Genomic DNA, 27,296 nt, shown 5'->3' with positions numbered 1-27,296 from the left:
ATGCTATGAGGGACGCCGTAGTGAAGTGCTCTGGTTAACATCGACCACCTAGACTTCTTTAAAGTGCACTGACATCCCAGAGTACACAGACGTCTAGCATTTTGTCTGCATGCAAATGCAATCACTGAGGCCGGGATTGAACCCACTGTCTCGACACAGCAACAGAGCGCCATAGCCACTGAGCCACCTCGGAGGTGTCCGTATATACGTTTGGTGCACCAGTAAACAATAGTTGTTATCATGCGCTGCCTTGCATCCCTTCTTTCAACTTCTGTGCGTGTTCCGCTGCGTGCTAAGTCATGCATGACCATCTTACACAACAGTTCGCGCTGTCTAGCTGGACCTGAAATTTGCGGACACGCGATCGCATCGCAGTCTGGCGACATCTGCAATGGCTTCAGACCCGCTTGAAAGCCTTTTAACCAGCGAAATTCGGCTCCAGGACATCTCAAAATGAGAACCAAGAGGCAACGCAGATCCAGCTGGGAATAGTAAGTGACTCTCGTGCAGTAGTTGGTGTGTTCAAGAGGACAAAAGATGAAAGAAAATTTAATTTTGGTTACTGTGTTAAAAATCTTTTTTTTTTGTTCTCAAAAGAACCTTAGAATGCTGTCCTTTGCGAAACACACCGGCAGAGTTAAATTGCAAAAAGATTTCTTGCTGTTGATGGTTCGTTAAAAACTGCAACAGAAATTATCACCAAAGAGTGGGCTTGAGCATATATACGCGTCGAAAAGCACAATGCTGGTCCATTCCTCGATGGGAGGAACGTACAATGGGGATCAAAGTTTGCGGTACATGAGTGTGCGGAAAAAAAATTGATTTCTGCACAGCTACGTCGTTCACTTTCCTGAAATATGACGAGGTACGACGGCGCACAAATGCTCTATCAAGGCGTAACAATACCACGCCACGGGGTGCCAAGGCTATGCTACAATATACACGTTTTTTCCGAGAACACGCGGCCCGTAATATTTTGATAACGATAGTACGTGGTGGCTTTTCGTTTCGCTGTAACTCCTTCTGACTAATATTCTTTTAAACTGGAGCAAGCACGGAACAGAATATCGCGCAACGGCGAATGCGTGGAGCTAGGCTGTTGTAGGCTGGGACCAAGCAGCTTTTTCACCTGAAGAAAATGGGCTACCTTCTATTCCTGTCAGCAGTCTAGTGACACAACATAGGTGTAGGCGATAACTGCGCAGTAATGTCTCATTACTGAGCCTATTTTTAATCGCTGTTAATAATTTAACGCTTAAAAATAAGCTTCTTTTCCGAGTGCTTTAACAATATTGTTTTTATAAGCGGGTCCGGGGTAATACGCATTCCATTGCTCTAAATTCTAGCCTCATTATCAGTACGTATGTCGTACGATTGCTATTACGCCAGGCAATATTGAGACTGAAACAAATTTTTTTGTTCCCTGTACCTGCAAGAAAAATAGTGTTGTAGTGAAATAGAAATTGTATTGTTGCTCATGTAAAACCAAGGTGGCAGATTTAACTTACATTACAGTCAGGAGCCAATGCTAAAGTCGAGTGTTCTCAGCACATTATAGCCGGATCATTATGCAGTTCGCGTAAGGCTGGCCCTCGTCAAGGGCATAGCGATGAGGTACAGGACCAGAGAAACAAAACGCAGTGAGAGCCACGGGTGAGCTCCGGTCCATGTCTCTCATTGCGTCGTTTTTCCCTCGCTTAATTTCATCCCTATGTCACACCCCCATCCTTTGACAAGAAGCCCGCATATAAGGGGTCGGAAACAATGGTGAGGGCCGAAATATCGGGCTAAATACTCTGAAATTTCTAGCGGGCAAAACTAGGCTACTATTTGCGCGCATCGATGTCAAAGTAGTAAGGGTCTCACCAGACGCCACTCCGAGAGTAATGGCGAGGGCAAGTAATGAGGTGCAGCCGCTCATCCTCTGATTTCCTCCCTCCACATGGCTCTCACGATCTGAAACATTTGAGCAGAAGTCAATAGGCTTGAATTCTTTAGGAGTATTGAGCTTACCATACAGAATCGTGGCACATAAACTGATCTCTATGACACCACCTGCTGGTTCAAAGCGCGCAGAAAGAGATAGTAAACCCACAGCGAGGGCTTCTGCGCGTTCTTCGATTAGGAAATTTTATTCAATTACAATTTCTTTTCAATTTCACGAAGAAATATACAAACTTCAACAGGAATTCCGTAAATGCCGGGTTTTTCAGCGAAAACTTTCAAAAATTTTCATAGATAGGCTTTTTGTGGTAAAAACATGGCTTTTGCGGCACAATAATACCAGTGTTTGCGAACTCCAAAAAACTGGTGATGCGGCTTAGTAGTAGCTGGTTATCCAATTTTATTAACAATAAACTTCTTAACTAGCTGACTGAAGCTCCTGGTTGCAATTAGAAATTTATCGCCGGTATTTATTAATAGCCATATCAGTTTTTGTAAATCAGAAAATGCGATTAGCGTTGGCGTTGTGGCTCGACAAAATTTGGCTTGTTCGACTAGATACGTGCACTGGAGGGGTTGTTTTGCCTACATGGTTTCGAAAGCTCATGTATTTTCGCACGATACAGCCAGATTTTGTCGAGCCACAGCAGCGAAGGTACCCGTGTTCTCGAAGTTCTAAAAACTGATATGACTATTACTAACAACCAGCTACAAATCTGTAATTTCAACTAGGCGCCTAACTCTACTAGTTAAAAAGAGAATTATTAAAAATTGGTTTACCAGACCACTACTTAAGCCAATACACCACTTTTCTGGTGTCCGCCAGCAATGGTAACACTGTGCCGCAAAAAAAACATATTTTTAGCCCAAAAAGCCAGCACAATAAAATTTTTTAAAACATTTTTGGAACACCGGGTACATTATATGCATAGAAAGATAAATGTGGCATGAGGCATCACGGGTCGTCTGAGACCATCAGTAAGCGCTACATGTTTTGTTGTACGCAAGCAATCATTATTCGCTTAGTATTAGCGCTTCATTTTTTATTGCAATTAAAAGCTATCTGTTCTGCATTAGGGACATCTTTTTTTGCATTACTTTATTATTGCAAAGTACATTCATCAAGTATTTAAGGCCTTTACGAAGCTTCAAATTCGCAAGATTTTTTTTGCCCTTGGCTTGTAATTCATAAATGGAAAGTTAATTTTTGATAAGAGTTCACAATAAAATTATGCATACGAAATTAAAAAATACCAGGATTATTACCACTGTGCAACGCTCTTAAAGTATTTATATTTTACGATGCGCTTTAGTTGGCTTAAGCCTGTTTCACATGCCAGCGAAAATGCTAGCGAATCCTGTCGCCGCGGCGGAAAAACCTGTTTTGAGGCGTCGCTGCGACGAGCGGCGAGGTTTCAACAAGTTGGAAATTTTCGCTGCGACACGCCGCTCAATCGCTCAGTCGCTTGCATGTGAACCCGCCTTTAGGGGTCCAGCATAGCGAAATGGACTCAGGCTAAAGGTTCACGGTATTATATGGAGCCCTCCACTACCGCGTCCCTAATAGCCAAATTTACTCAAACTATGAACGACGCGGTAGTAGAGGGCTGAAGATAATTTTTCTCATATTTTTTTTTTCCCACGTCAGATTTTTCTCCATCCGACAGAAAAATCGTTTCACGGACCTACTCTTCTTTGGGTAGCCTCCGTGATCTCGGCCTCTCTATAAAAATATAAGGACACTGTTCTTCCTCCTCATGTAAGCACAAAAACTACTACATCGAATAGAATTCTGCACGTGTGTAAGCAGCTTGTTAATAGTGCGAGCTCGTCTCCTTTTGCATAGCCGTTCATATATAGCAGCAACGAGCGACAAGTGTAGCACCCGTGCAACACCATTGCTTGCACGTCGAGCGTAATGAGGTTGTAAGTTCTGATTTGTTTTACTGCGCACGAAAGTTGCCTTTCTAATAAATAAAGCGTTGTACATAGTAACTGCTAACATAGTAACTCCACACTCGAGAACACAACCCGCCAGCCACCACCCGACCTCACTTTCTATTGTCGCCACCCACTTACCGCCCTTAAGCCACCTCCGCTCCCACCCACCCTCTCGCTCAACCACCAAAGGCGCCATCCGCCACAGATCTGCTAAACTGTAGAATCTAGAAGCGCCACCTACCGCCAGCCCACTGACCACCACCCTAAAAATAGCCTTCACTAAGTAGAAGCTCACGCATCAGTGGAATGAAAGAGATGAAAAATTCGAAATAAAACAGGAAGATGCATTGCCCTCCAGATGCACCTATCACCAGTTACCTCCCCATCGCACCAGAATAGCTAGGGCGCTGGATACCCAACCACCTGAAACATTAATCCAATTCCCCGCTCCGTCAACAGCCTCTAGGAGCGCCCCCATCTCCTCCCAGGCATCCATTATAACAAAAGAATTAGCGTGATTACCGACGTCAATACAAGCGCTTTCGAAAAATTGTTCTACCAGATGTCTGCCTGCCCTGCGAAGACGTTTTAAACGATATGAAGCGATAAATGGCTGGCGGTGCCGAATTGAATGCGACCATTGTGATGAAATGGAGCGGATGATGCCACTGCAACATTCATTGCATAGCCTTCGGCAGTCATCAGTGGGAACACGTCAGAAAGTTTTCCACCTTCACGCTTAGTTTCGAAGCAAATTAAAACAAATGTTCTTGGAACTTTTCATGCATCCCGTAGAGGTTTTGATGTCCTTTTAGTGCCCACCATCTCTTTCTGACTAGATGTATTTCTGGCAAGGTGTTCAAAGAGCCAGCCTCCGGCAGGAGTATAAATCCATGGACAAGGAAATAAATTATTTTAAAATTAAGTGGACGTTATTGACTGCATAATAATTAGTGATACCGACACGCAAAAGAAGATGACTGCCACATATTGTTCCTGAGGAATGAGGAAAACAGTTCTTCAGTGTATTCTTTCTTTGACAGCGGCTTCAGAAAAGCAGCATACATTGGAACTTAGGCACATTGAAGTTGTAATGCAAAGCATCCTTTAGCTACTTCACCCTGACTTCGCGATGCACGTGTCCATCTCGCCTTGAAACGGCGCTCGATCGCTGAGTGCGAGGCCAGTTGATGTGAACCATCGACACTTACAACCCATGCGAGAAAGCGCCGGACAATGGCGCATGCGCAACCGACTATGGACACGAGGCAAGGCTTTTATAGATGCGCGTAGTTTAACTTGATCGAGTGCGAACTACCTCTTAGTGCGGAGACGGATGCTTCCTTTGCGAAGAACTTCACTGATGACGAGCTCACACTGTAAAGAAGAGCAGAATGTGTCTCACGTACGACCTCCCTCGCGTAAGGGATACACATCACGAGATAGTGTTATCCCGTCGGTGCTTTCAAATTGATTCAAGTGGTCAGTGTCATGAAGAACGTTCAAGCACTTCCCAGACGACCAGTGTAGTGCGCTCGTGCAAAAGTTTTTTCACTTTCTTTTTGATTATCATGAAAAGTTTTCATTCATCGCAGCGCATAACGTTTTCTAAATCCACGACGCTAGTCACAGTGTACTGAAGGATGCCCTGCTCTATATAGTCACAACATTTTGTCACTTTTTATAACCTTTCTGCTTTAGGAACTTCTATTTGCGATCCAAATAATCCTTGCTCATAGATCGAGATAAATCGACATCACAGTAATACCGATATTAGAGAGAATGCTTCAATTATCTTGAATACTTGGTCTTTACGTCGTATACTATGTTTGAAAATCATTACTGAATGAGAATATACAATTCTAAGCATAGCATAAAAGGCTCGGAATTGAAATTCCTATAGGTAGAACAAAAGAGTTAGCTTTGTTAAAAATCATGCATCTTTTCTAGTATACTTTATTTTACAAACCCCTCCGGAATGCAAAAAAAAGCGGCAGCCGATTTTTGTTTCTTTGTTTGGTCATTTCATTTTGACGGAACTGGGTACAATAGAAGACCGGATATCACACACGGGTAAAAAGTACTTCCAAGGTCAACGGAGCAAAAGGCGTTTGAAGCACGCCTGACGAGGCGTCGTCTCCAGAGAATTGCATCTGGACAGACAAGTGGCCGGTCGCGCCAAGAACAAGAAACAATAAAGAGGCAGCAAAACTGTACAGTTGCAAAATGATTTGAAATATGCGGTACAAGACACCATTATTACAAACATCTATCACTGAGCAGGTAGATACAATGCAAAGGCACAACTTAGGATACAATACAAAACCACATAAAAAACAAATAAAAACAAATCAAAACAGCATACATCAAACCACGGTTGCTTTGTTTTATCTAGTAAAAACGTTTTAACCGGCCTTTTAAAACTATTTACTGAGTCGGAGTTACAGACTATTCGAAGAATTTCCTGAAACGTGTTTAAAAGTGCAGCGATTTGAAAGTTAACCGACTGCATCCCATGAGATGTTCTGATCAGGTTTGAATTAAACATTACTTTTCTCAACTCGCAGCCATAGTCAGCGCGTTCATATGTTGCGAAAAAGCCTAGTTGGTCACGTTTGATTTCGTTGTATATTCTGAGTGCTAGTTCTTGGCGAAACATGTTAGTAAATATAAGAATTTTGTTTTCATAGAAATAATCTTGAGTATGTTTATGTGCTGCTAAGTTTTCAATAAATAGAATCGCTTTCTTCTGCATGATATGAAGCCGTTCAAGATTGCCCTTTGAAGTCATGCCCCATACCTATACGCAGAAGTGTAGTCGTCAGTAGATCATTGTATAGTACAACTGTCGCTTGAACCACGTGGGCAATACGTACCTAAATTTTTAAGGATACCTAAGGTTTTCGATATATTGGGGCAGATGCTATCGATATGTGGTGCCCAGTTAAGGTTTTCGTGAATGATCACGCCTAGAAATTTCCGTTTGCTTACTTGCGTTATCACTTTTTCTGAAATTCCAGCTTTAGATAACAATCTGCTGCCTTATTTTTGGGTCGAAATATCATGTAGTTACTTTTTTCTGTGTTGAGGACTAGCTGATTATGATATAACCAGATAGACAATTGTTCAAGCCATGTATTTGCTCCTGTTAATATGCTGGTTAAGTCGGTTCATGGAAAAAAGATATTTTCGTCCTCAGCGTATAAGATAAGATCAGGAGTTCGAGGAATGCATACAATATCATTAATCTAGAGAATAAATAAAAGGGGACCTAAGGTAGATCCCAGCAGGACACCATACTGTATCAGTTTAGACGTTGATGTGAGGCTATTGATGTTTACAAACTGGTAACGGTTATGTAAATAACTTTTAATTAAGTCAAGCGGGATTCCACGAATGCCATAGTTATACAGATTATTATATAATATATCATGTTTAATCGAGTCAAAAGCTTTCCTAAAATCTAAGAATGTGCCCACGGTGTACATCATATTCTCAATATTAGTTATTATTTTTTATTTTGATGTTCAGCAAGGCAGATTGAACTGTTTTTCCTTTCTGAAAACCATACTGTTGTTTTGCTATTATGTCCTTCTTTGATAAGAATCTGTAAAGTCTATTATTTATAACATACTCAGGTATCTTTGAAAAAAGGTAATGCAGATATAGGTCTGTAGTTCGCGAGAGCGTTGTTAGGTCCACCCTTATGTATTGCGCAGACGCAGGCAATTTTCATGCTATCTGGGAACATACCATGCCGCATTATGTTGTTTCAAATATGGGAAAGGGGCACGCTAAGAATGTTAGATACTGCTTTCCCTGGTCGGACAGCAATGTCATCATAACCACAAGCAGAAGAATCTTTCTTATTTTTATCGCTCCTTCACTCTCATCTGGTGTGATTGGCGTCAAAAAAATTGAATCTATTTCAGTATTACTTAGATTTAGATATGAACAGACCGAGCTGCTGCGAGATGCACCAGCCGTAAGAAAATGATTGTTAAATAGGTTTGCTAGTGATTCACTGGCGTGACTTGTGCCATCTACGACTAACTCATGGGGTAAAATGTCACTTTTCTGAGAAAGAATTGAGTTGAACAAGGTCCATGCCTTTTGAGGGCAGTTGAACACTGCCGTAAACTTATTCATGTAATACGCTGTGCGAGCTTTCTTTAGTTCACGACTTATTTCGCAGTTTTTTTTATATTCTAACAGTTATTTATATCTCTAGTCTTAATAAACGTGTTGAACAAGTCATTTCGGGTATTTATCTTATTTAATAAATCGTTAGTAATGCAAGGCTTTCTTGCATGTTTAGGTTTTTCCAGAATTCTTGCACGAAGAGCATCATAATATTGCTGAGTTACCGCAGTTAGAAAGCAGTTGTATGCACCGTTAGGATGTGCAAAATTTAAAACATATTCCCATGTTAAAATACTCAAAATATCACGAAAACTTGCTATTCCAGCTGCACTGAAATGCCTACGAGGCGGAGTTTCCTGGTGCGACTTAGGTTTTGATGTTACCGGCAGGAAGCAAAATATTGGCATGTGGTCCCTGATGCCTGTTGTCAGAACTCCAGAGCGCACGCCATTGTCATGACAACTTGTCAAACACAAGTCAATTAATGTCTGGATATCTGCACTTAGAAGAGTAGGTATGCTAATAACATTTATTAGACCGGTCGAGTGTATTAAATCCTCAAACTTACGGGAACACAAATCAGAGGAAAGCAAATTAATATTAAAGCCTCCCAAAATGACTACTGGGGACTTACAAGATAACAAATGCTCACAAAGATCTTAGAAAAAATTGCAGACAAGGATCCTGAAGGTGGCCGGTATGCATCCGTTACAGCAAACGCTTGACACTTGACTGCAAGGGATTCATAGTTGTCCGTTATAGCAGAGTACTCTTGGATGATACTGTATATAGGGTTTCTACTGATGTAGAGCGCCGCGCCAGCACCGCGCCGGTTACATCGAACAAGTGATTCATAATTATAGTTATCAAGCTTCACTGCGTGCTGTTGATCACTGAACCAAGTTTCCGAAAATGCAAGTACCGTAAATTCTTGATTTAACGTTGCCAGGTACGCACAAACGTCAGGATACTTGTTTCGCAAGCTTCTCGCGTTAAGATGAAAAAACAATGCTGTTTTTTTCAGCGCTTGTGCTTCCTTGACGATGCTGGCAAAAGTGATAGCGCTATGATAACCGCAGTTTGGGTGTAAGCAGCCGTGAAAAAATAACACAGAATCAGAGCGCACGTGATCTGCTACATCATTTTCGCTACGTCATCTTCAGTTCTGATCTGGATAGCGTTGTTGCTTTCTTTTGTTGCGCACAAGCAATCTGCCATTCTTTTGCCAGACAAGCTTATAGGAACACTCCAGTGCCTTCGATTTTGTCACCCAAAGCAATTTCTTGTTCAGAGGAGTTTGGTTGCCAAGAAAACGAACGCCGGGAACCTCAGTTACCAGATGTGTCTTTTGCTCGGTCCACTGCTCCTTGGTTGTACGCGAAGAAAAGCGTATCATAATTTCGGGAGTGTTTTCCTTCCTTGCAGGCAGCCTATGTACAGCTTCTACATCTTTCATGGTTAGTTTTGGTTTTTATGGGGTTTAACGTCCCAAAGCGACTAAGGCTATGAGAGACGCCGTAGTGGAGGGCTCCGGAAATTCCGACCACCTGGGGTTCTTTAACGTGCACTGACATCGCACAGTACACGGGCCTCGAATTTCTCCTCCAAAGAAATTCAACCGCCGCGGTCGGGATCGAACCCGCGTCTTTCGGGACAGCAGCCGAGCACCATAGCCACTGAGCCACCGCGGCGGCCGTCATGGTTAGCTCTGGGATGTTGAGCTTGCGTGCGACGTTATTTAGTTTCACGAGCAAGTTTTCGCCCTCACTTTTTTCTTTTTTTTTCAATACCGTGAACCTCCAAGTTTTGTCGGCGGCTTTATTGGTCAAGGTCATTAAGTTCCTTCCTCTGTTTCTTAACTTCTCCGATCGATGTTTCCGTTTCTACTTTCTGCATTCTACCTTTTAACTCGGATATTTCCTGTCCCCGGGTAGTCACGATTGTAAGTAGGGTATTATACTTACAGAACAAAAACTCTACTGTTTTTAATGTTTTTCACAGTTTCCTTCATAGACAACCGGTCCTCTATTTTGTCAAGAAGTGGTAGGAGCAATGCAATCCGATTGTTCATAATAGTCAGCTTAGCTCCCACATCAGCACCTTGCTCAGGGTTCGTTTTCCCGGAGCTCTAACTCCCACGGAGTTTAGAGGATTTACAAGGAGGACACAACCATGTTTTGTCAATGTCTGGTTAGGATTTTACCGCTGCATCTCGCACTCCCGAGCAATTACCAGCATGATAGGAGAATCCACACTCGGAACAAGTCAGGACCAGGGAGTCTTCCGTGATTGCTTCCTGGCATGCTAAGCAAATATCTTTCTCCATTTAAATAGCAAGGCAAAAGCCCGAGCAGCAGCAGCGCTGCTGCTCTCAAGCCAAATGCGAATATGTGTGCTTACGCCATTAAACATTCCTAAGCAGCGGTGTTTGTTGCGGTGAGTCTGCTCTTTAAAAAGTAAGCCGTCGGCTTTATAAAACATGCGGTTCACCTACCACCACGATCATGTGACATTGTTGCGTCATCACTACCTCCCAGGTGAATATGTGATGCACCTGAAGAGGTTGGCCACAACCCGGTACCCAGGTTGCCACCTGCCAGAAGCTGGCTTAAGACAAACACACAATGGCTAAATGTGGGGAATGGCCACTGTAAGTTCTAGCACACTGAAAATATTCTCCGAGTTTCACAATCATTCTTGAGGGCGGCGCAAAAATTATTTTTTATCCGGGTGGGTGATATTAACAATACACGGGCAAATAAAATCAGTTTCGTTTTGTTCAGTTGCTGATCAGTTTGGACAGTAAAAATTTTATTTTGCGTCTTTTTGTTCGTTTCGTTTACTTGTCTGCTTGGGCAGTTTTTGATGCAATTCCCGTTATTAAGATTAACCTGCAATTGAGGCTTCAGTATCGGAGGCAACTTACAGACGCCAGTATATTCACAGTGTGACACTGGTACTGCTTAGGTAGAAAAACCATTTGAGGAAGTAAGGGGGATGATTCTACACGTAAAAAAAATCACTACGCCTTCAAATGTTTCCAGCGACAGTGGCTAAGCTCCGGTTCTTGGATTTCGCGTCGTACAAGTAGCAGTAGTAGTAGCATTTGTCGCACTGGATTTATTAGTCGGCAACTACGACTAAATTTTACAAAACTATTTGTCTTTCGCCTGACTGCACTTTTCTCAACTCCAGGCAAAGAGAAATAAATTGAAAACCACCACTAGCTTACCTGTTTTTTAGGCAGAAAAGCTTCCAAAAACACCTCCCTGAAGACAGCAGGTAATAACGACGTCATATAAGATCATGACCTCAGTTTTTTACAAATTTTGTGGAATTCTCCGGCGAAAACGATGCCCGCTCGCAGGTACACAAGTGGGTTGCTAAAGACAAAAGAGAAAAGCAACTGCTGAAATTCTAGCGAGTGTGTCGGCTATTTACGTTTCAAGCTACGCACCTGTGCAAAACGACGCACAGTACGTACGGACAAGTACTGGTTGTAAAACTACAGCGAGGCAAAGGTACACCTGCCATCCACGCGTACAGAAAACTCGTCTGTCACTGGCGACTGCACATGCGGTACTCTATCACGGGACGGCAAAAGGAATGGAAAGGTATGACATCAGGAAAAACGTAGGATCGATGCCGGCGGAGTGAGTTTGTACTGGGGACACTGGATGAGGAAACTAGAAAACTCGGTACTAGGCATTTTTCAGAATTATTGAAAATCTTAATGTACGCCCCAGTTTTCTCTTTGGAAATATATGGGCGCAATCCCGAAAGAGCTAACGGATCACTTCCCGATTACAGCCCGGACTCGAAATCCATCTGTCGTTCTTTGCAGAGAAAACTTTTCCGAACGTAATCTTGGCTCAAGGCTTCTTTAAATAGCAACTTACCAATCATTTATTTGCTGCAAGTTTAGAGCTTATTCCATTTACAGCGGCAAATGCAAGAATAATAGGTTAAGTATTTTTCTTTAAACACCAGTGTGCATTGTGTTCCAAATAGCTTCAGGTAGGGTTTAGGGATGGGAAAAGGTGCGGCTTCTTATCAGACACAATGAACACTGTGGGGTTTAAAAAAATTGGGAGATAAAGGCGTTCTCCCCGTTTAAGCGCGGCTGACACAGTTAAAAACCGCGCGGTCCCCACCCCATGGTCGCGTACGCTACCGAGCGCTCGCCGGCCACGGCGGGCCTTGCTCTGCGGGAACAAAGGATCGACACACTGGCTGACACAAACAAGGCATTTATTGCTATAACAACAATAACGCCAGATAGCAAAAAAATACACTGAGGATATCCGACTCACCAGCACGGTCACGAGCGAATGTTCGCCCACGCTAGGGCAGGGGAAAAGCTCCGAGGCCGGACGCGATGGGGTGGCGGGAGCGTGCTCCGACCACGACGCGCCCGAGGCGAAGAGCGGAGTCTTGCCTCGTGAACGTCCACGCGCTTTCCCGATGCCGAGCAAAAAAGAACTCCCCCACCCCCGCCCGCGCGCAGCAAAACGCCATCTGTGGCGCTGGTGTCGCTGCGACACGAGCGCCCTCCCTTGTTAGTTAAAGTAACCCAACTGAGAAGAGTGCGTTGCGGGGCAGCTAACCACGGTTGAGGTGCATTGAGGGAAAGCGAACCACGGAGGTGGCGAGTGCATCCCCGCCACACTAAAGACGTTCCGTGATGGGATTGCGTATTGATGATATATATATTTCATCCTGTATTCGTTAGATTTGTGTCTCGCTCGTTTCTAGACTGGACTAAAATATTTAAACAGGCAAGCCAAGACGCCAATATGGCTATCCCTATTGGTGCTCCAAAACCTGCAAAAAATTTAACGCTCCTAGGGGCTGCGCAGCGTACCATATTTGTACAGACTGCGTATAGAAATGCACTCAGCGGTTCTCATCAATCTATGTTCCGTAAGAGATAAAGGCACGCCATTAGCAAAAGTAAGTTGAATTTTGTCCCCAACGGACACTGCGTAGTGAAATCTGCGTTTGAGCCACTTAAAACTCGCGCCCGGCTCTTTAATGACATGTCTTAAATACAAAGAACACTACAAACCTCGAGTACTTAGCAGCGTAATGATGAAGTGAGATGACGAACTTGAAAGTACGAAACAGAGGTGAAATTTTAACAACAGGAGTGTAAGATATCAAAAATGGCCTATTAAGCTTGATTTGTAGTTGGAGTGCAGTATTGTGAAAAACAAACACTGCTGCACTCGCTGCCACGCTCTCTTCAAAAAAAGTCCTTGCGTGGTTCAGATTATCAGCTGCTCTCAAAGACCCCTCTTGAAAAAAGTTGTATGACTGAATAAACTTAACAGTTCGTCATACAAATATCATAGACTTATCATGGAAATCATAGAAAATTGTCATACAAATGTGATGGATTTCTGTAAAATCATGCAGTCATCATAGACATGTCATAGAATATCATACAAATTGTATGATATCCTGTGATGAAGCCTCTATGAGGTTATTGCATCATAGAACTTTTTTTCAAGAGGGACGTCACGCATGGCCTTGAACACGCGTGTGCTGTTACTCGCCAGCTTACATTGCACCAGCTTTACTATCGTCGTTTAAAAAAAGCTTCCTTGCGAAATTTTTGAAATCTAGTAATGGAACGGAAGGAACGCAGCTTATGTGCTATATTTAGCCTGTGGTTCCTACCACCCTTGAAAGGAAAATGCCTCTGGTTTCGTAACATACAAGAACAGACAAATGGCGCAAGATTTAGTTTCGGTTCTGTGGATCTCGTATCTGGAAACCCAGAACACGATGTATACCGCGGGTTTCACCTAAGATTTTACGCAATTTTTAAAAATAGGCTTTTTAAATTAGAAGAGTGCTTCTCTCGACATAGCCTTATAAGCGGCATAATACATTAGAATACAGATAAGACGTGCTAATTATAAACCTGGTGAGCAAATATTGAACCCTATTCCTGTCAGACTCCTTGATTCTTGAGAGGCGCGTAGCGCAATCGTAAATAATATGTATATGAGCTTTAGAATTTCGAAAACATGGTTGCCCTTAGAGCCATGTCTAAAAAATTTCTGGTTGCATCGCGCCGAAGCTCATCAACTTTCAAGAAGCCTGCAGGCAAATCAACTGTCCAGTTCACGCAACTCGTCAAAATATCCAAAATTTGTGAGTCTACAGTGCCGAGGGCAAGCGCGTTTACGAAACTCTAAAGACTGATCTGGATAGTACTTACGGTGGACTACACGACTCTCAATAATTATGGAGCCTAACAGTAATAGTTAAAAAGTTCGCTATTTAATATTGCCACGGACCTGGCTCGAGTTACCTGCGTGCTAAGCAGTGACGAGGACGAAGTGGTCGCGTTCGCGTGAGGCGCGCTCGAGCTGATCAAGCCAGTCTTGGGAGTCCTCCGAGTATCCGCCGTGAAAGGGCTTCGGGATCCGGGGATTTTGCAGGCTCACAAAAGAAGCAGGTATGAACGGGGCGCTGTCTGACCTTGCTGCCGTGGTGGTAGCCATGGGTGCGCTCTCTTGAGGCTGGAGTCCGAATTCTGGAGACAAGCCGCGGAGCCTGCGGCTAACACGATGGACGGGGGTTCGCACAAGAGGCACCGGGCTTGTGCTTCGGCTCTCCGAGGAAGGATGGAGCATCAGCCGAGAATACCCAGCACCTCCACCAGATGTCACAGGCCAGACGGAGAACAGTCGTAGACGTAGAGGGGGACCGCAGAACGGCAGAGGTTTTTAATCGCCCAGAACAGAGCCAGCTCGAGCGCGCCTCACGCGAACGCGACCACTTCGTCCTCGTCACGGCTTAGCGCGCAGGTAGCTCGAGCCAGGTCCGTGGCAATATTAGTTAACCAGCATCCCGGTTAGCGATTCTTATCTGCAGTCTGAGGAACTACGCCACTGGCAAAGCTATGCCCGGAAAAAACGATCTTCTAAGCCAAAACGCCTATTTTTAAAAACTGTAGAAAATCTTAGATGAGACAACCTCTACATAGACTTCTTTTCAACTAAAAGGCTGAGATTTCTCGACATGACATCGTTTATTCAGGTTTTTCGTTGACCTCTGCCCTTATGCGCATGCGTACGAAGGGGGAGAGCTTTGGTTTTGCCGAAAATCTATGAGTTCTGTTCACATGTTTTTCCAGCGAAGAGCAGCCGTATAAGGAATGCTCTTCGCTACATAAGGGCTGCTGAACGCGTCAGCTATAAATTCTAAAGCCGGGAAAACCAGCGACGCTAGGAAATAAAAGATTCGGTGTTTTTATTCTGCCCACTACCTCCTACGGTACCCCAATGATATTAGCAACATGTCTGCAAAGTTAAAAAAGCACATCGGAAACTTGATGGCCATACAAATTATGTATGAGCAGCCCAACAGAAACGACAGTAGAAAAACTCTTTAATGTATGCTATCTTATTGTGCCGCTTTTTTCACGTTGCCTGAAGAAAGAAATAACAGATAGGTGATGGAATTTACTGCTTTGTCATTTTAATCTTGCCCTCCTGGACTCGACGCTTCTTTGGGCTTCTTACAATGGTTGGTTAACGCACAAACACCGCAGCACATATTTACAGGCTAGTGGCAACACCAATACCGGTTAAATATTTGTTCTGGTTCACTAATTCTTATTCTGTAAAGGCTGCATATCACTAGTACTGTGGTCATGTCGACACCCGCTGACTTCTTCTAATGCCGACAACTCGATACTAGCGCCGACGAAATATCGGAATGGTCTTTTTCCTCAGGTTACAAATCAGACAAACAAGAAATGCACGAGCATGATCTCAGCACCGATATTTCTATCAGCAAGCAAAATGGGATCAATCTGGGCTTGAACGGAGGTCGAAATACGAGACCTGGAGAGCCAGCTGGGAGGCGGCAGCACTATGCGCAGATGTAACAATGCTTCAAAAATTCCAATATTACCCAAGCAGGATGCGCAAACTTTTAAAAGAATTTAAACCTAAAAATAAACAGTGCTATACAGCAGCTTTTATGCCCACTGGGGAGCAAAATGACCAGTGTACGCGATTATGCAAAATGCAAATAATGATGTGAAAAGTTGCAGCGGCTATGAGCAGCGATGGTCTTTTCTAAAATAACGATCTTTCTTGAGGAAGCCAGTGCTACTTGCTCAACACATGGTAAATATAACAGGCAGTTCTACGAAACAGTCAGCAACAGAATGCCTCTCTCAGCTGAGCGCACTTGTTAGCAGTCAAGCGTAATGCTATGTTCTTCTCAGGAGCCTGTTTAGACTTCATTTGTGTGCAGGTAATCCGGTGACTGCATAAGACCTGAAAATATAAACTGTTTGAAGCCCCATTCTTGGTGGTCTTTTTATTACGCAAAAATAGGAGAATCAAGCTGAAAATGTTGACGAAACTGCTATGTTCGAGGTAGGCTATGTTGTAGATCGGCTAAAACATATGCGACGCCAGCCCACAGTGCAGTGCAGAGGTCCAGGTTCTTTGGGTCTAGAACCGTCATCGTATCTCCATCTGTGTGGTGAAAGTAAAAGTATCTCTCATTATGAGTACTAAGCGAAGCAATGGGTACGCCTCTCTTTTTCCACAAGCTAAGGTCGGGTGCGTCGGCTCCTAGCGTGAGTTCTGTGGCGTTAATATCGCGGAACAAACTTAGTATTTCCGCGACGATACATTTTGCCTGCTCGCTGCGCCCGATGAAGTGGAGTCCTTTCGGTCTAAATGTTCCCGAGTCAGACTCCATAGCAATGTTTACGCGTTCCACCGTTTCCATGCCATGCACTTCGAAGTAGCGTTTTCCACCGACAAAGTCCATTTCTTCGCCGGTAAAGAGCACACAGCGGAGAGTACGACGGGGGCAGAGTCCGAGATGACGAAGAACGCGGAGCGACCGCCAGGACACAAACGCGCCTCCACCGTCATCCATGGCACCCTGACCGACGTCCCAGGAGTCGATGTGGCCTCCAACAATGACGATCTGCGTTCAAAGACGCCAGATTAGAACGCCGAAGATTAGTTCAAAGCACTCATACGCACATCGACACCGACGAATAATCTTGCCGCTTGCACTGCTTTCTTGCAATTACCTAGCACCAGCAACGCCATGTTAATTTAACAGTTAAGAAATTATAACACATAGTTAGCTGAAAATTTCACCCGGCTGCCGGCGAATTAACCACGCCTAAAATGATGGTGACCTCCAAAATTCGCCTATATGAGCCCCAAAATTTGGCCTACCCACCCCACAAATTAGACCTCGGTGGATTTGGACCGGAATTGACCTTTAGCCATAATTGACCGCGCCAAAGACGTTGGTGGCCTCCAATTTGGCCCGGGCCATTCTGAAATTTGAACAAGGCCGATTTAGACCGAAATCAGTGTTCAGGCATAATTTACCGCGCCCAACGTGAAGGTGAGCTCCATATTTGACCCATTCCCAAAATTTGATCTTGGACCATTTGGGTCAAGATCGATGGCCAACCAAATTGAGCGTGCCAGACACGATGGCTAATTCCAAATTTGGCCCAGGTTAATGCTAAAATTTGGCCATGGCGATTTCGGAATGCTATCGCGCCGTAATAGGTTTACCCAAGTTAAATCTCTAACAATTTTAAAAATTAATCTATTACCAGTGGCGGCATTAAACGTTGCGCTACTTTTTCGTTTCATAACACCCAACTAATTCTTAAGGTAAATAAATTGTGACGCCATACCTAGGCTGTGGAATCAATTACTAGCGCGATTTTCATCCAGCGAAAAACTGTATTTATGGCCTTGATTGCGACTGTGAGCAACTTTAGGAAGGAATCGGCAGTGTATCATAAACGGAGAAAAAAAAAATGAAAAGACAGAAGTGCACAGGATTTTAGGTGTTAAACAACTCCCGATTGGCAGTTTTCGGTGTTAATCTGACCACTAAAAAACAAGCTTTTTTAAGTGCGTTATCTATCTCGAATGCAACATTGAAACAAAATAAGCGGATTTTTTTCCCCCACAAATGGGCACACCTCGCTAGCGTTGACGCTGCCTTCAATTTCGGCTACGATGTTCCGAGATAATCTTGATGGCAGAAACTTCGCACCCATGACAAGTTTAACAACTGGCGTAGTACCTGAAAAAGAAAACGAAGGCATATCAAATTCATATGATTGCCCACTATTTTTTAGAAATATGAATTTTATCTTTCTGTTTAATTGTTTTTATTGGACAAATGTTTTTACATAGGACGTCATTTCTGCTAGATTTGTGCAGAGCATTAGAAACTTCCCCTAATGTAAGCAGTGAGATTTGCGTACAATGAGGCAAAAAGCGTCATCAATGAACTTGGCAGATGAGATAAGGAAGCATCTTTCACTTTTACATACGTGGCTGCAATTTTTTCACGGACAAGGCCGTCTGTAGAAGGGCTATTTCTAAAAATAATATTGCAGTTTTTCGTGGGATGTTCAAAAATGTCCAGAATTTGATTTCAGGCCGATATACGTTCTGTTCACGCTATTGATCAAAACACCTTGCTGCTTTATAAACTCCAGTACACAGCATTCCGAAATGGTATATTTCCATTTGCTTCCTGCACGTTCTCAAGAATGCACAGTTTACATCCAATGCCAGGTACCTCTTTCTTGAAGTCTTTTCAAAAGCTCGGCGTCTTCAACGGTGATGGCAGCCGCTGGTATTCTACGCACTTCCTTTGCGTAGAGGGTATTCCCGCCGTGAGGAGATCCTATGGAGAGTGGTGTCACTGACCGCACTAGCGCTGCCACGGCGCCTACTCTGGCTGCCGCGGACGGGCCATGGATTCTGTACTTGACTGTGTCGTCATACAATGTGTACTTCTGATTGAAGACGACAATCTTGCCTTTAACCTGCGAATACAGTGTGTTTTTCAGGAATCACATCGCCAGTTTGGAAGCTCATCTTCGCTCAGTAAATCTTTTGCTCTCTATAAAACAATCCGAGCGTGCACAGTCCATCAATCTTATCGCTACAGCTGCGCACTGAATTTCAGTTTGACTGTCGTTTGAGAGTGATCAGCGCCAATAAACCCCAGAAACACCTCTCGTAATGGTGCGAAATGTAAACAGGTGTTTATCTGATGCCCTTGATCCTTCAGACATAAGTAGGTTTGGTTCGGTTTGGTTTATGGGGCTTAACGTCCCAAAGCGACCCAGGCGACGGTGTAGTGAAGGGCTTCGGAAATTTCGACCACCTGGGGTTTGATAACGTGCACTGAGATAAATAAATTATAGAATAATAAGCGCAATGAGGCCATAAAAGATTTTGTTTGCCTGAGGGAACACTTAAGCTCCGCCTAAAGTCTATGAACGCGATAACGTTAATGGGATAGTTCCAATATATGCCGAAATGCAAACTCTTGACTTATTATTCATAGATCACTGGAAGACGTACCCATCCTACTCTCTGGCGCAGTGGTGCAGCGGTTAAGAGATACGCCACTGCCCTGTGATGTCATATGCTGCAACCGTTGGTGCTTGTGCGACCCATCATGCTCTTCCCGAGCAATCATTAGTTTAACTGCCATCTGCCACAGTGCACAGTTTGCTCGCAACTCGGTGGTCAGTTGCGATTACGCCCAAGGTTACGCGGCCGAGGGGTCCAACTGCCCCCTTGGTTGCCTCTCTGGAGAATTTTTGTGTATTTTTCTTCCGCGGTGAATGGCGCTGTTTGGTGCTTTCTGCTCCCAGTAAACTTTCCGGTTTATGCGCTCGAATGTCTGGTGGCTAACTGGAAACTGTCGCTTGCAGAACCGGCCACTGGACGCTGTTTACTACGTTTGCAGTCGATGTGGTCTATTCCATCCCATTGTCCTGCGGCAAAATGTGTATTGGCCAAACTGGGGGGGGGGGGGCGAAATGATTGTATGAGGCAGAACCGATCATCTTTAGGCTGGGCAGAACCGATCATCTTTAGGCTCGGGCACCGGAACCAACTTAGCCTCATATATCAAGGTCTGCCGCCAATGTTCCGCTCGGTGTTTCCGCGCTAGTATTAACAGTCGGGAGAAATGAAGTGAGCGTTAGCTGCGGGAAGGGTATCTGGTCAGAAAAAAATTAGCAACATGCATGTATAAGGGATCATTCAGTTTTATCAGCGAAAAGAAGTGTGAGTTTTAATCATCATAAATATATTTTCATCACCTTGTTCGGAGTTTGCGGTTGCCAAGGAAAAGCATATAAATGTTGTTTATTAATCGGAATATATAAGTTGCAAGTCCAGCGATGCAAGTCCAGCAGGGACACCGTAGTGAAGGGGTCCGGAAAATCCGACCACCTAGGGTTCTTTAACGTACTCTGACATCGCACAGTGCAAGAACCTCTAGAATATCGCCGCCATCGAAATTTGACCGCCGCAGACGGGAGTTCGGATTTTTCTTTAATAAAAAAGGCCGCTTCAAGGTCATATCTGCGACGTTATATGACCTTCTTGGTTTGAACGCGAAATGTGGAGTTTTCGCTCCAGAAATACTAATTGTGGACGGTACAGTCATAGACGAAGGAAAACAACATACCTTATGTTTGTGTTTTTGAAGCTCTGAAAACGAATCTACGACGAAGACTGGAGCAGTGACGCCTTTATGACCAGCGCCTGCACTTCCGCCAAGGCCCAAAATCGGTAACTTCTTCAATCTTGGGTATGTCATCCAGGCCCCTTCTTTGCCTCGAATCCAACGCGGTACTCGCACCGGCTCTGTGTGCACCTTGTCAAAGTCCTGCTTGCGCAGGAGGTTTACCATGTAGTCGATACTTTTTTCCAGGTTCCTGGTGCCTGTGAATCTTGAGCCAAATGTATCCACAAACACAGCCAGCTCTTCGTATGTCCTGTTCTTCTCTGAGCCGTGAACGACGACGTTGATGATGCTCTCCACAGCAGACGCGTAACTCCGAATCTGCTGGATCAGGTGCCTGCTCCACATGATACAATTGCACATATTTGAGTCATAATATCCTTAACAAAGGTAACTTGCCTCAGCTAACACAAATAAACAGTGCAATATAACTAAAATTTCTATTTATTATATTAACTATAACTATCAGAGGTCGCGGTGGTAAAAACATTTATTTAGTTTGTTATAGCCTTTCATGATGGCGGAGTCCTAAGTACAGAACTCTGAAGGATGACGCACTCCGGCGTGCCCGCTTTCTCAGCGATTGCTGGTCACTCGAATGTCTTAAGGAATAATCTTTTCTCATCTCTTTACGTCTTGGCGCATACTCTCGTCAGATTACGCCATTAATCATGCGGAACTTTTTTAAGCTTGCTTTCCGCAAACAGCAGCTGATTCGAATCACGTGACCAATAATAAATTTCGGGACCGCCACTGGCAATGTTTGTTTTCTGTAAAGGCTAAAAATTATCTGGTATATTTTACGTCCAAACTGTTAAAGTTGAGTTTATCTCAATTGCAGTGGTGTTCCCTGATTTCATTATTATGTTGTGTTTTCTCATAGTCATTGTTTGGACCGCGCTATATTCAACTGCGTAGTTATCTTAAAAAATAAAATCACTTATAAAATAACAGGTGAGGACTTTGGTACATCCTGCAACTGGGCATACTTGGCACGCACTCTAAATAGTTAGTTGAACGATTGCAAAACGTATGTTAAGGCTCACTTTTTTGCCCTATAATTTATTTGTATTGTGTTCTGCATGTTGCCAGGAGCGCCAGCTCGTTGCTGTTGAGCAGCCATGCAAAGTGGTGACGAAGGTTACTTGGCACGATATCGTCGCCTACCAATGCCACCAAAAAGAGGAGTTTCTCATTACTTGTCACTTTTGTTCTGCCTCTTGTTTATTAAATTGCTGTGTAGGAGCACAACGTTTCCTACTATCCTTTGTCAAGGGCACATTCTAAGGCTATAAATCTTTGTCTAGCCTGCTGAGTGCTATAAAAACCACAATAAATTGGTGAAATTCTTTACAACCTACAGTTTTGATGAAACAAACTTGGACGTACGCCTCGACACCTGGCAAATATGCAGCTTCAAATTGGCGCAAGAAAAGCAAACGAAGTTGAACGGTAACGGCTCCCTAGATAACAACGTTGAATTCGGCGTATGAAGAACATACTTGCCAATTTTTTTTCGTACTCCTCTACATTTGCAACATGCAGAGCTACGGCGATCTGTTGAATGTTGCACCGCAAGAAAGACACATACGAAGTGACGAATTGGAGCGGAAACAGCATAAATTAGCACCTCCTAGTGTTTAGGCAATAAAGTAAACTCTCAGTCTTGGCCACATCGTTCCCTCCGTCAGTGTCTTATCGAGCTGTAGCATTCAACCGAATATTGCACCAAATGGCGACAATTAACGCTGTAAAAACTGATCGATCGCGAAGCGAACAATTCTTTAACAAAGCTTGTGTAAAGGCTAGCTTCTAGCGCGTACCACCGCCAGCCAACCTGACACGAATTTTCAATCACGTGGCTTGGTCTGGCGCTCCCGCAATGAATCGTGGGTGGCTGGGTAAAAGAACATTCTGTACTGATGTCCTTTCGCCCATAAAGTCTTACTATTGCATTCACGGAAAGCTGCTGGCAATGTCTGCGCAAGTTCCATAAAAACCACTTAATCCTCAGCAGTAACAGTGGAAGACGAGTTTTTGTATTCGGCTTGGCTACTGCTGGCCGGAAACGTACATTTGGTCCGGAATCAGCTGCTAGCCGCGATGCTGTTCTCAAAAGCTGATGAGATAATCTTGCAGGTGTGGTTTTCACTTCAATAAATTTAAGAGTAGTGTTTCACTGGTATGAAACCCTGCACAGCACTTCGAGGCTTACCGCGAGAACAGTCGTATTCTAATGGCTCAATCTACGTTTCATTTACAATAATATAGAATCCAAACACGAAACCTCATTTTCCTAGAATGCCGCCGGCTCTTCATGGTGGATTATGTCCAGTGCCGCTTCGTTTCCATCTAAGTAATCTTGAAACATTTCATTTTTTTTTGCAGGTGCTGACTGTAGTGAGTTCCCCTATTGTGATGACTGCACATTCGTCAGTTGATGTTTGGTGTCGGAAATTCGCAGTTGTAACGAGATTGCTCATGAAGAACTCTATTTTGGGCTAGTTGGTCCATGATTCAGAAAGAAAACGGCGCAAAAAACATGCACAAAAGAGAGACAAAGACGACAGGACCAGCGCACGCCTCGTAAGGAGATTGTTTCGCCCCATTTTGGCCAGAGCTGGAGGCACCACGGACGAGGCTATACGTTTCAAGTTTTTCGATCATTGCTGCCCGAATGACTTAGGTTCTACACCTCAGGCAGGCTTCAATTTTAGTGACACGTTGTTATTACGAGCGCGCATTCTTCGTTCGCCTCGAACGACCTTTGACGAAAGAGCAATCAAAACAAAAAGAGACCCACTAATGTCTACCGCAGCAAACTCAACAGGCCACATGCTTCCGGACCAAGCCGCCGAAGCACCGCACGGCTAGCTTCCGCCCAGGCCACACGGCCGAGCATTCGTACTGTTTCCGGGCAGTGATGCATGCAAGTGAAAACTAAAATAACTAAACAATCATGAACTAACATGAAAAAAGCACTCCAGGTTGTCGGTTTCACTACTACTAGATCTCAGGCAGCGAGCAAGGAGACAATGGCAATGCCGCTAACAAAATATTGAAAAACAATGAAAATAAGTGGCAAAGTTAACCCAGTCAGACAACTGCACAATTTGAACATGTAATAAGGCAGCCGCTACAAGCACAATTCAGGCCTCCACATAGCAATTTTTAATCTCTGTAGCCTTTGTTATTTATCGTGCCACCTTGCACTCGGATGGTGCAAGTTATCTGCTTGCCTTCTATTCTGCGAGCACAACTGCCGAAGGGCCTCGAAAATTCTGCCTGCAGTGTGTCTATTTCCAGATGCTGTATCATATTTTCTTTTCTGTTTCTTCTGCTCAGCCTGGGAAGTCTCGACGTGCTCTTCACTCGCAAGCCTAAGCCAAATAACAAATAAATCCGCTGCTAGTGGCGCCGTAGTAGCGGTTCAACAACTTCCTCTGTGTACTTCTCGCTCATTATCTTGTAATCTCCTTATCTTTTTACCTCCTTACCAGTTGTTTCCATCTCACACCAACCGCATATCTGCGCCGATTTTGCAAAAAAGGAGGCAGCAGCAAAAATCCATGTATCTAACTCGTTTGGATAAAATAATCAGTCATGTGTGTCAGTCTACCTGCAATGAAAGCTCGTAAGAAATAACGTCCTTGTAATACTTATCTTCGCTGTCTACTTAGGGCTGAAAACTATCACTGGCGGCGTCACGTAAGTGCTCCAAGTCAAACGGTCTCCTAAATTGCGCAGTTTAAACAGTAATTAAGCTATGGTGCACAAAATTTAACAAATTAATTCAAGAAGAAATGTCTTAAAGTTTGCGATTACATGCCTGGAAGCAAATCGTTTCATGTTTTTATTCATTTGCACGTCTAATGTTTGTTTGAGGATGTGATTATAATTTTCCAATAAAATTTCAACAGTTCGCTGCACTGTACCTGGACAAGATCTTGTGAGCTTCGCAGGACGCTTGTATGCCTCTGCAGGAAACGACTTTAGCGCCGCTAGTGAGCAAGGCGAGCGCTGTCAGTAGCCACCACATGCCTGGTAGGGATAGTGACGTCAGTTGGCAAAAGCACCTAAGATAGAACGAAAGGCCATGTTTTGTTATTTTGCACAAACAACTATGTCTTGTTACAAAATAGTTTTTAAAAGAATCGACGACTCATAACCTGCATATCAAGCGCGCTTACCATAGTGGCTGCTATGGGTGGTGCATAATACAAACACCCATCAGTTTAGATGTGTTAAATTTGCCGGTTAATTACCTGCAGGCGTTCTTATCAGCTCTTGGTGCTAAACGTGTTATTAAACTCAGTAGTTAACTCTGCTTGGGCCACGAACAAAAAGTAACGACTCATGTTGTTATTTGTGCGTAGAGATGGCACAATCCCCCCCCCCCTCACATTTATACAGAGAAATGCTGGGCAAGCATATTTTTTAAAGGAAAATAGTTTTTGAGCCCAATTGTTTTGCATATCGTAACATTGCACGATAATAGTACATATCTGCATGTCCCCCTTGGGGCGCTAACAGATTTCTGCAATTCCTCTCCAAAAACGCACTCGATTTGTTCTCTACGGCAGTCTTAGCGACCCGGTGCGAGCACAGGACAAATATTAAAAGCAGGGTTTTGTTACGCACCCAAATGCATATCATTCCCATCAATATGCTTAAAACAGTACCTTACACTAATCCACAATTCGCTCACAATTAAAAGTGATGTCTAAGAAAGCTGATCTAACATACAACATTGACGGGTTTGCATGCTTCTTAAACATACTTGCCCGTGCCACCAAAAGCAGGACTGCACTTGGCTTCCTAGGCAGTGTTAGCCCCCGCACTGGCTGCTCTAATGGGGCTGTTGTATTTCATTGTGTAATCCAGCTGGGAAATCAATGTCTGCAAAAAATGCAACATATTAGCGCAGTTAGTAGCAAAGATGCCGACATCACATTTATGCCTTTTAGAAGAGAATAAGAGAGCAGGGTCCAGGGAACGTAGGTTATTCAAAGAGGGATTCAATTGTCAAACGTGCACACTGGAAAAGGAACAGCAGACATGAAAAAGAAAACGAAAGACACGGGTTAGGTAAAAGAGAAAGTCACTCAGGTGAAATCTGGTGAGATATGTCAGGTGAGATATGTCAGACCAACTCGCCCACTAGTTCATGTTGTAAAACTCAGGTGATGTCTGTAGGTTGTGTCATTCTATAGCATAAGAACGGGTCTTTCAAAAGGTGTAGCACTGCTTTCCATGCTTTTAGGGCTGTCTGTTGCTGTTGTCACTGTCTGAGAATTTTACTCTCCGTAAGCAGGCGAGGATCAAGGCTTTCTACACAAATGCCTATCGACTGTCTGTTTTCACATAGAGTGCCGAAAGAGTGCACGTACTCTAGTTCCATCACCACCACCGGGGGTGCAAACTGTACGGCTGACCGCAAAATAAATAAATGCCTGTACTTGTGAAGGCTACGCCAAGCCACAAATGAGGATAGAAACCAGTCTCAAGTTTGTCTAGGCAAGGCGAGGTACAAGGCTGTAGGTTAGGGAAATGCAACCTAACATATTCCAGTACATTGAATTTTGGGTTATTGACCTCACGTCACCTTGACGAAAAACATTTCCACCTGCAGTTCAAAATGGAAAATGTGTTGTACTGGAAGACTATGGTCAATGCCTGTCAGTGTTGGGAATATAGAGGCTGGTGGCTACAAGCAACGCATACCTGTCAACAAGCGTTTCGTACTACGTTAAAGATCGAGCCTCTAGGTCCACTCTGAAAGCTCTGATTGAAGGCTGCTCACATTTCCAAGTAGTTTTTGGTGGTCTTGCAGCAGGTTACATCCTTCTAAAAAACTAGCACTTCTCAGGTATCGCTGTTACTTGCATTCCTGTAAAATACTCGAGAAAACATAGACCGCGAATTCTGACATTATTTCTATTAACCATTCAAACCTATGCTATATTAAAAGCCCTGTGTCTCCTTCGTTTGTACACTGATGGACGTACGAGAATCAATTAGAGTGTTGAGCACTTTCTTGTAAATAATATATAGCAAAGTTGTTATATTCCGATTTGAATGGGGGAGTTTCTACGAACTAGTGATCGCAGTCATAGATAATAAAACTAACGCAGAAATTACGCAGCAGTTTACAGGGATTAAGTACAAAGTAAACCGGTCACGCTATCCAATCGATGATCTGTTATCGTTGTAACACTGAGTATTTGACCTTTCTTTAATCTTAAGCAAGCAATTCCCGCAACGGATATAGAAATTAGCGGGATCATCTCAAGGTCGTTTTTCTGGGCATTCGTTAATGAGAGTCAGTCGGGTGAAGAAATATACCGTACCTGATAAACATGGTGAACAGGTTTGTGCCTTTTGGCACCGTCGCATTTCGCCATAATCGCTGTCTAGCCAGTGGCTCGTACAGCACTGAAGCTGGCGGTTTCCATTCCTATGGGTAGGTTGCTGCGGAAAAATGCGATCTGCGCGAGCAGCTTTATTCGCTCGTACATAACAGACGCTCTTTCCACCACCGTGTGACGTATGGTTCTCCAACAGCCTAATTATTTTTACTAGTTACTTCACGAATAAAAAAAGAATAGCAATCTAAAGTCGTATTCGTAGGCAACTGCCAGTAAAGGATCGGCTCGCCACCGTTCGGAACTACATTCAAATATAAGCGG

At 43.8% G+C, this 27,296-nt stretch overlaps 1 protein-coding gene and 1 long non-coding RNA gene across 6 annotated transcripts in view; both read right to left on the bottom strand.

Annotated features, from left to right (window-relative positions):
- Positions 1-12,504, bottom strand: part of LOC149362778 (uncharacterized) — a 42,741-nt gene extending 30,237 nt beyond the window's left edge. For 2 of the 3 annotated variants that reach the window (XR_016289044.1, XR_016289043.1), the window contains exons 1-3: positions 12,342-12,504; positions 11,261-11,411; positions 1,867-1,956 (exon numbers count right to left, since the gene is read on the bottom strand). This is a non-coding gene — a long non-coding RNA (uncharacterized LOC149362778). The remainder of the gene's footprint in view (positions 1-1,866; positions 1,957-11,260; positions 11,412-12,341) is intronic. The other variant, XR_016289045.1, reaches the window with a different exon arrangement.
- Positions 12,505-16,347: 3,843 nt separating this feature from the next.
- On the bottom strand, positions 16,348-26,975 carry LOC149362777 (carboxypeptidase Q-like). Of its 3 annotated transcripts, none has more exons than XM_089573211.1 (7): positions 26,958-26,975; positions 25,388-25,506; positions 24,543-24,683; positions 20,551-20,944; positions 18,637-18,886; positions 18,029-18,132; positions 16,348-16,998 (listed from the first exon to the last, which is right to left on the bottom strand). In XM_089573211.1, exons 3-7 carry the CDS (start codon positions 24,644-24,646, stop codon positions 16,423-16,425), a joined length of 1,428 nt encoding a protein of 475 aa, XP_089429337.1. In that variant the 5' UTR covers positions 24,647-24,683; positions 25,388-25,506; positions 26,958-26,975; the 3' UTR covers positions 16,348-16,422. The 3 variants fall into 3 exon arrangements, with proteins under 3 accessions (XP_089429337.1, XP_089429336.1, XP_089429335.1); XM_089573210.1 differs by lacking the exon at positions 26,958-26,975 and adding an exon at positions 26,411-26,947; XM_089573209.1 differs by lacking the exon at positions 26,958-26,975 and having other exon boundaries at positions 25,388-26,947.
- Positions 26,976-27,296: the final 321 nt, after the last annotated feature.

This window comes from Amblyomma mixtum, chromosome 2 (assembly GCF_055824585.1).
Source record: "Amblyomma mixtum isolate Tamu chromosome 2, ASM5582458v1, whole genome shotgun sequence".
Classification (NCBI taxonomy): domain Eukaryota; kingdom Metazoa; phylum Arthropoda; class Arachnida; order Ixodida; family Ixodidae; genus Amblyomma; species Amblyomma mixtum.
The sequence above is the reverse complement of the archived record's forward strand: the minus strand, read 5'-3'. Positions and strand labels throughout refer to the sequence as shown.

Coding starts and splice junctions, on each gene's coding strand:
- LOC149362777 (XM_089573211.1), bottom strand. CDS start 24,646: ATGTGGTGGCTACTGACAGCGCTCGCCTTGCTCACTAGCGGCGCTAAA. Junction 20,945..24,542: donor GCTCACAAGATCTTGTCCAG/GTACAGTGCAGC, acceptor CATGTGGAGCAG/GCACCTGATCCAGCAGATTC. Junction 18,133..18,636: donor GAAAAGACTTCAAGAAAGAG/GTACCTGGCATT, acceptor TTTCTTTTTCAG/GTACTACGCCAGTTGTTAAA.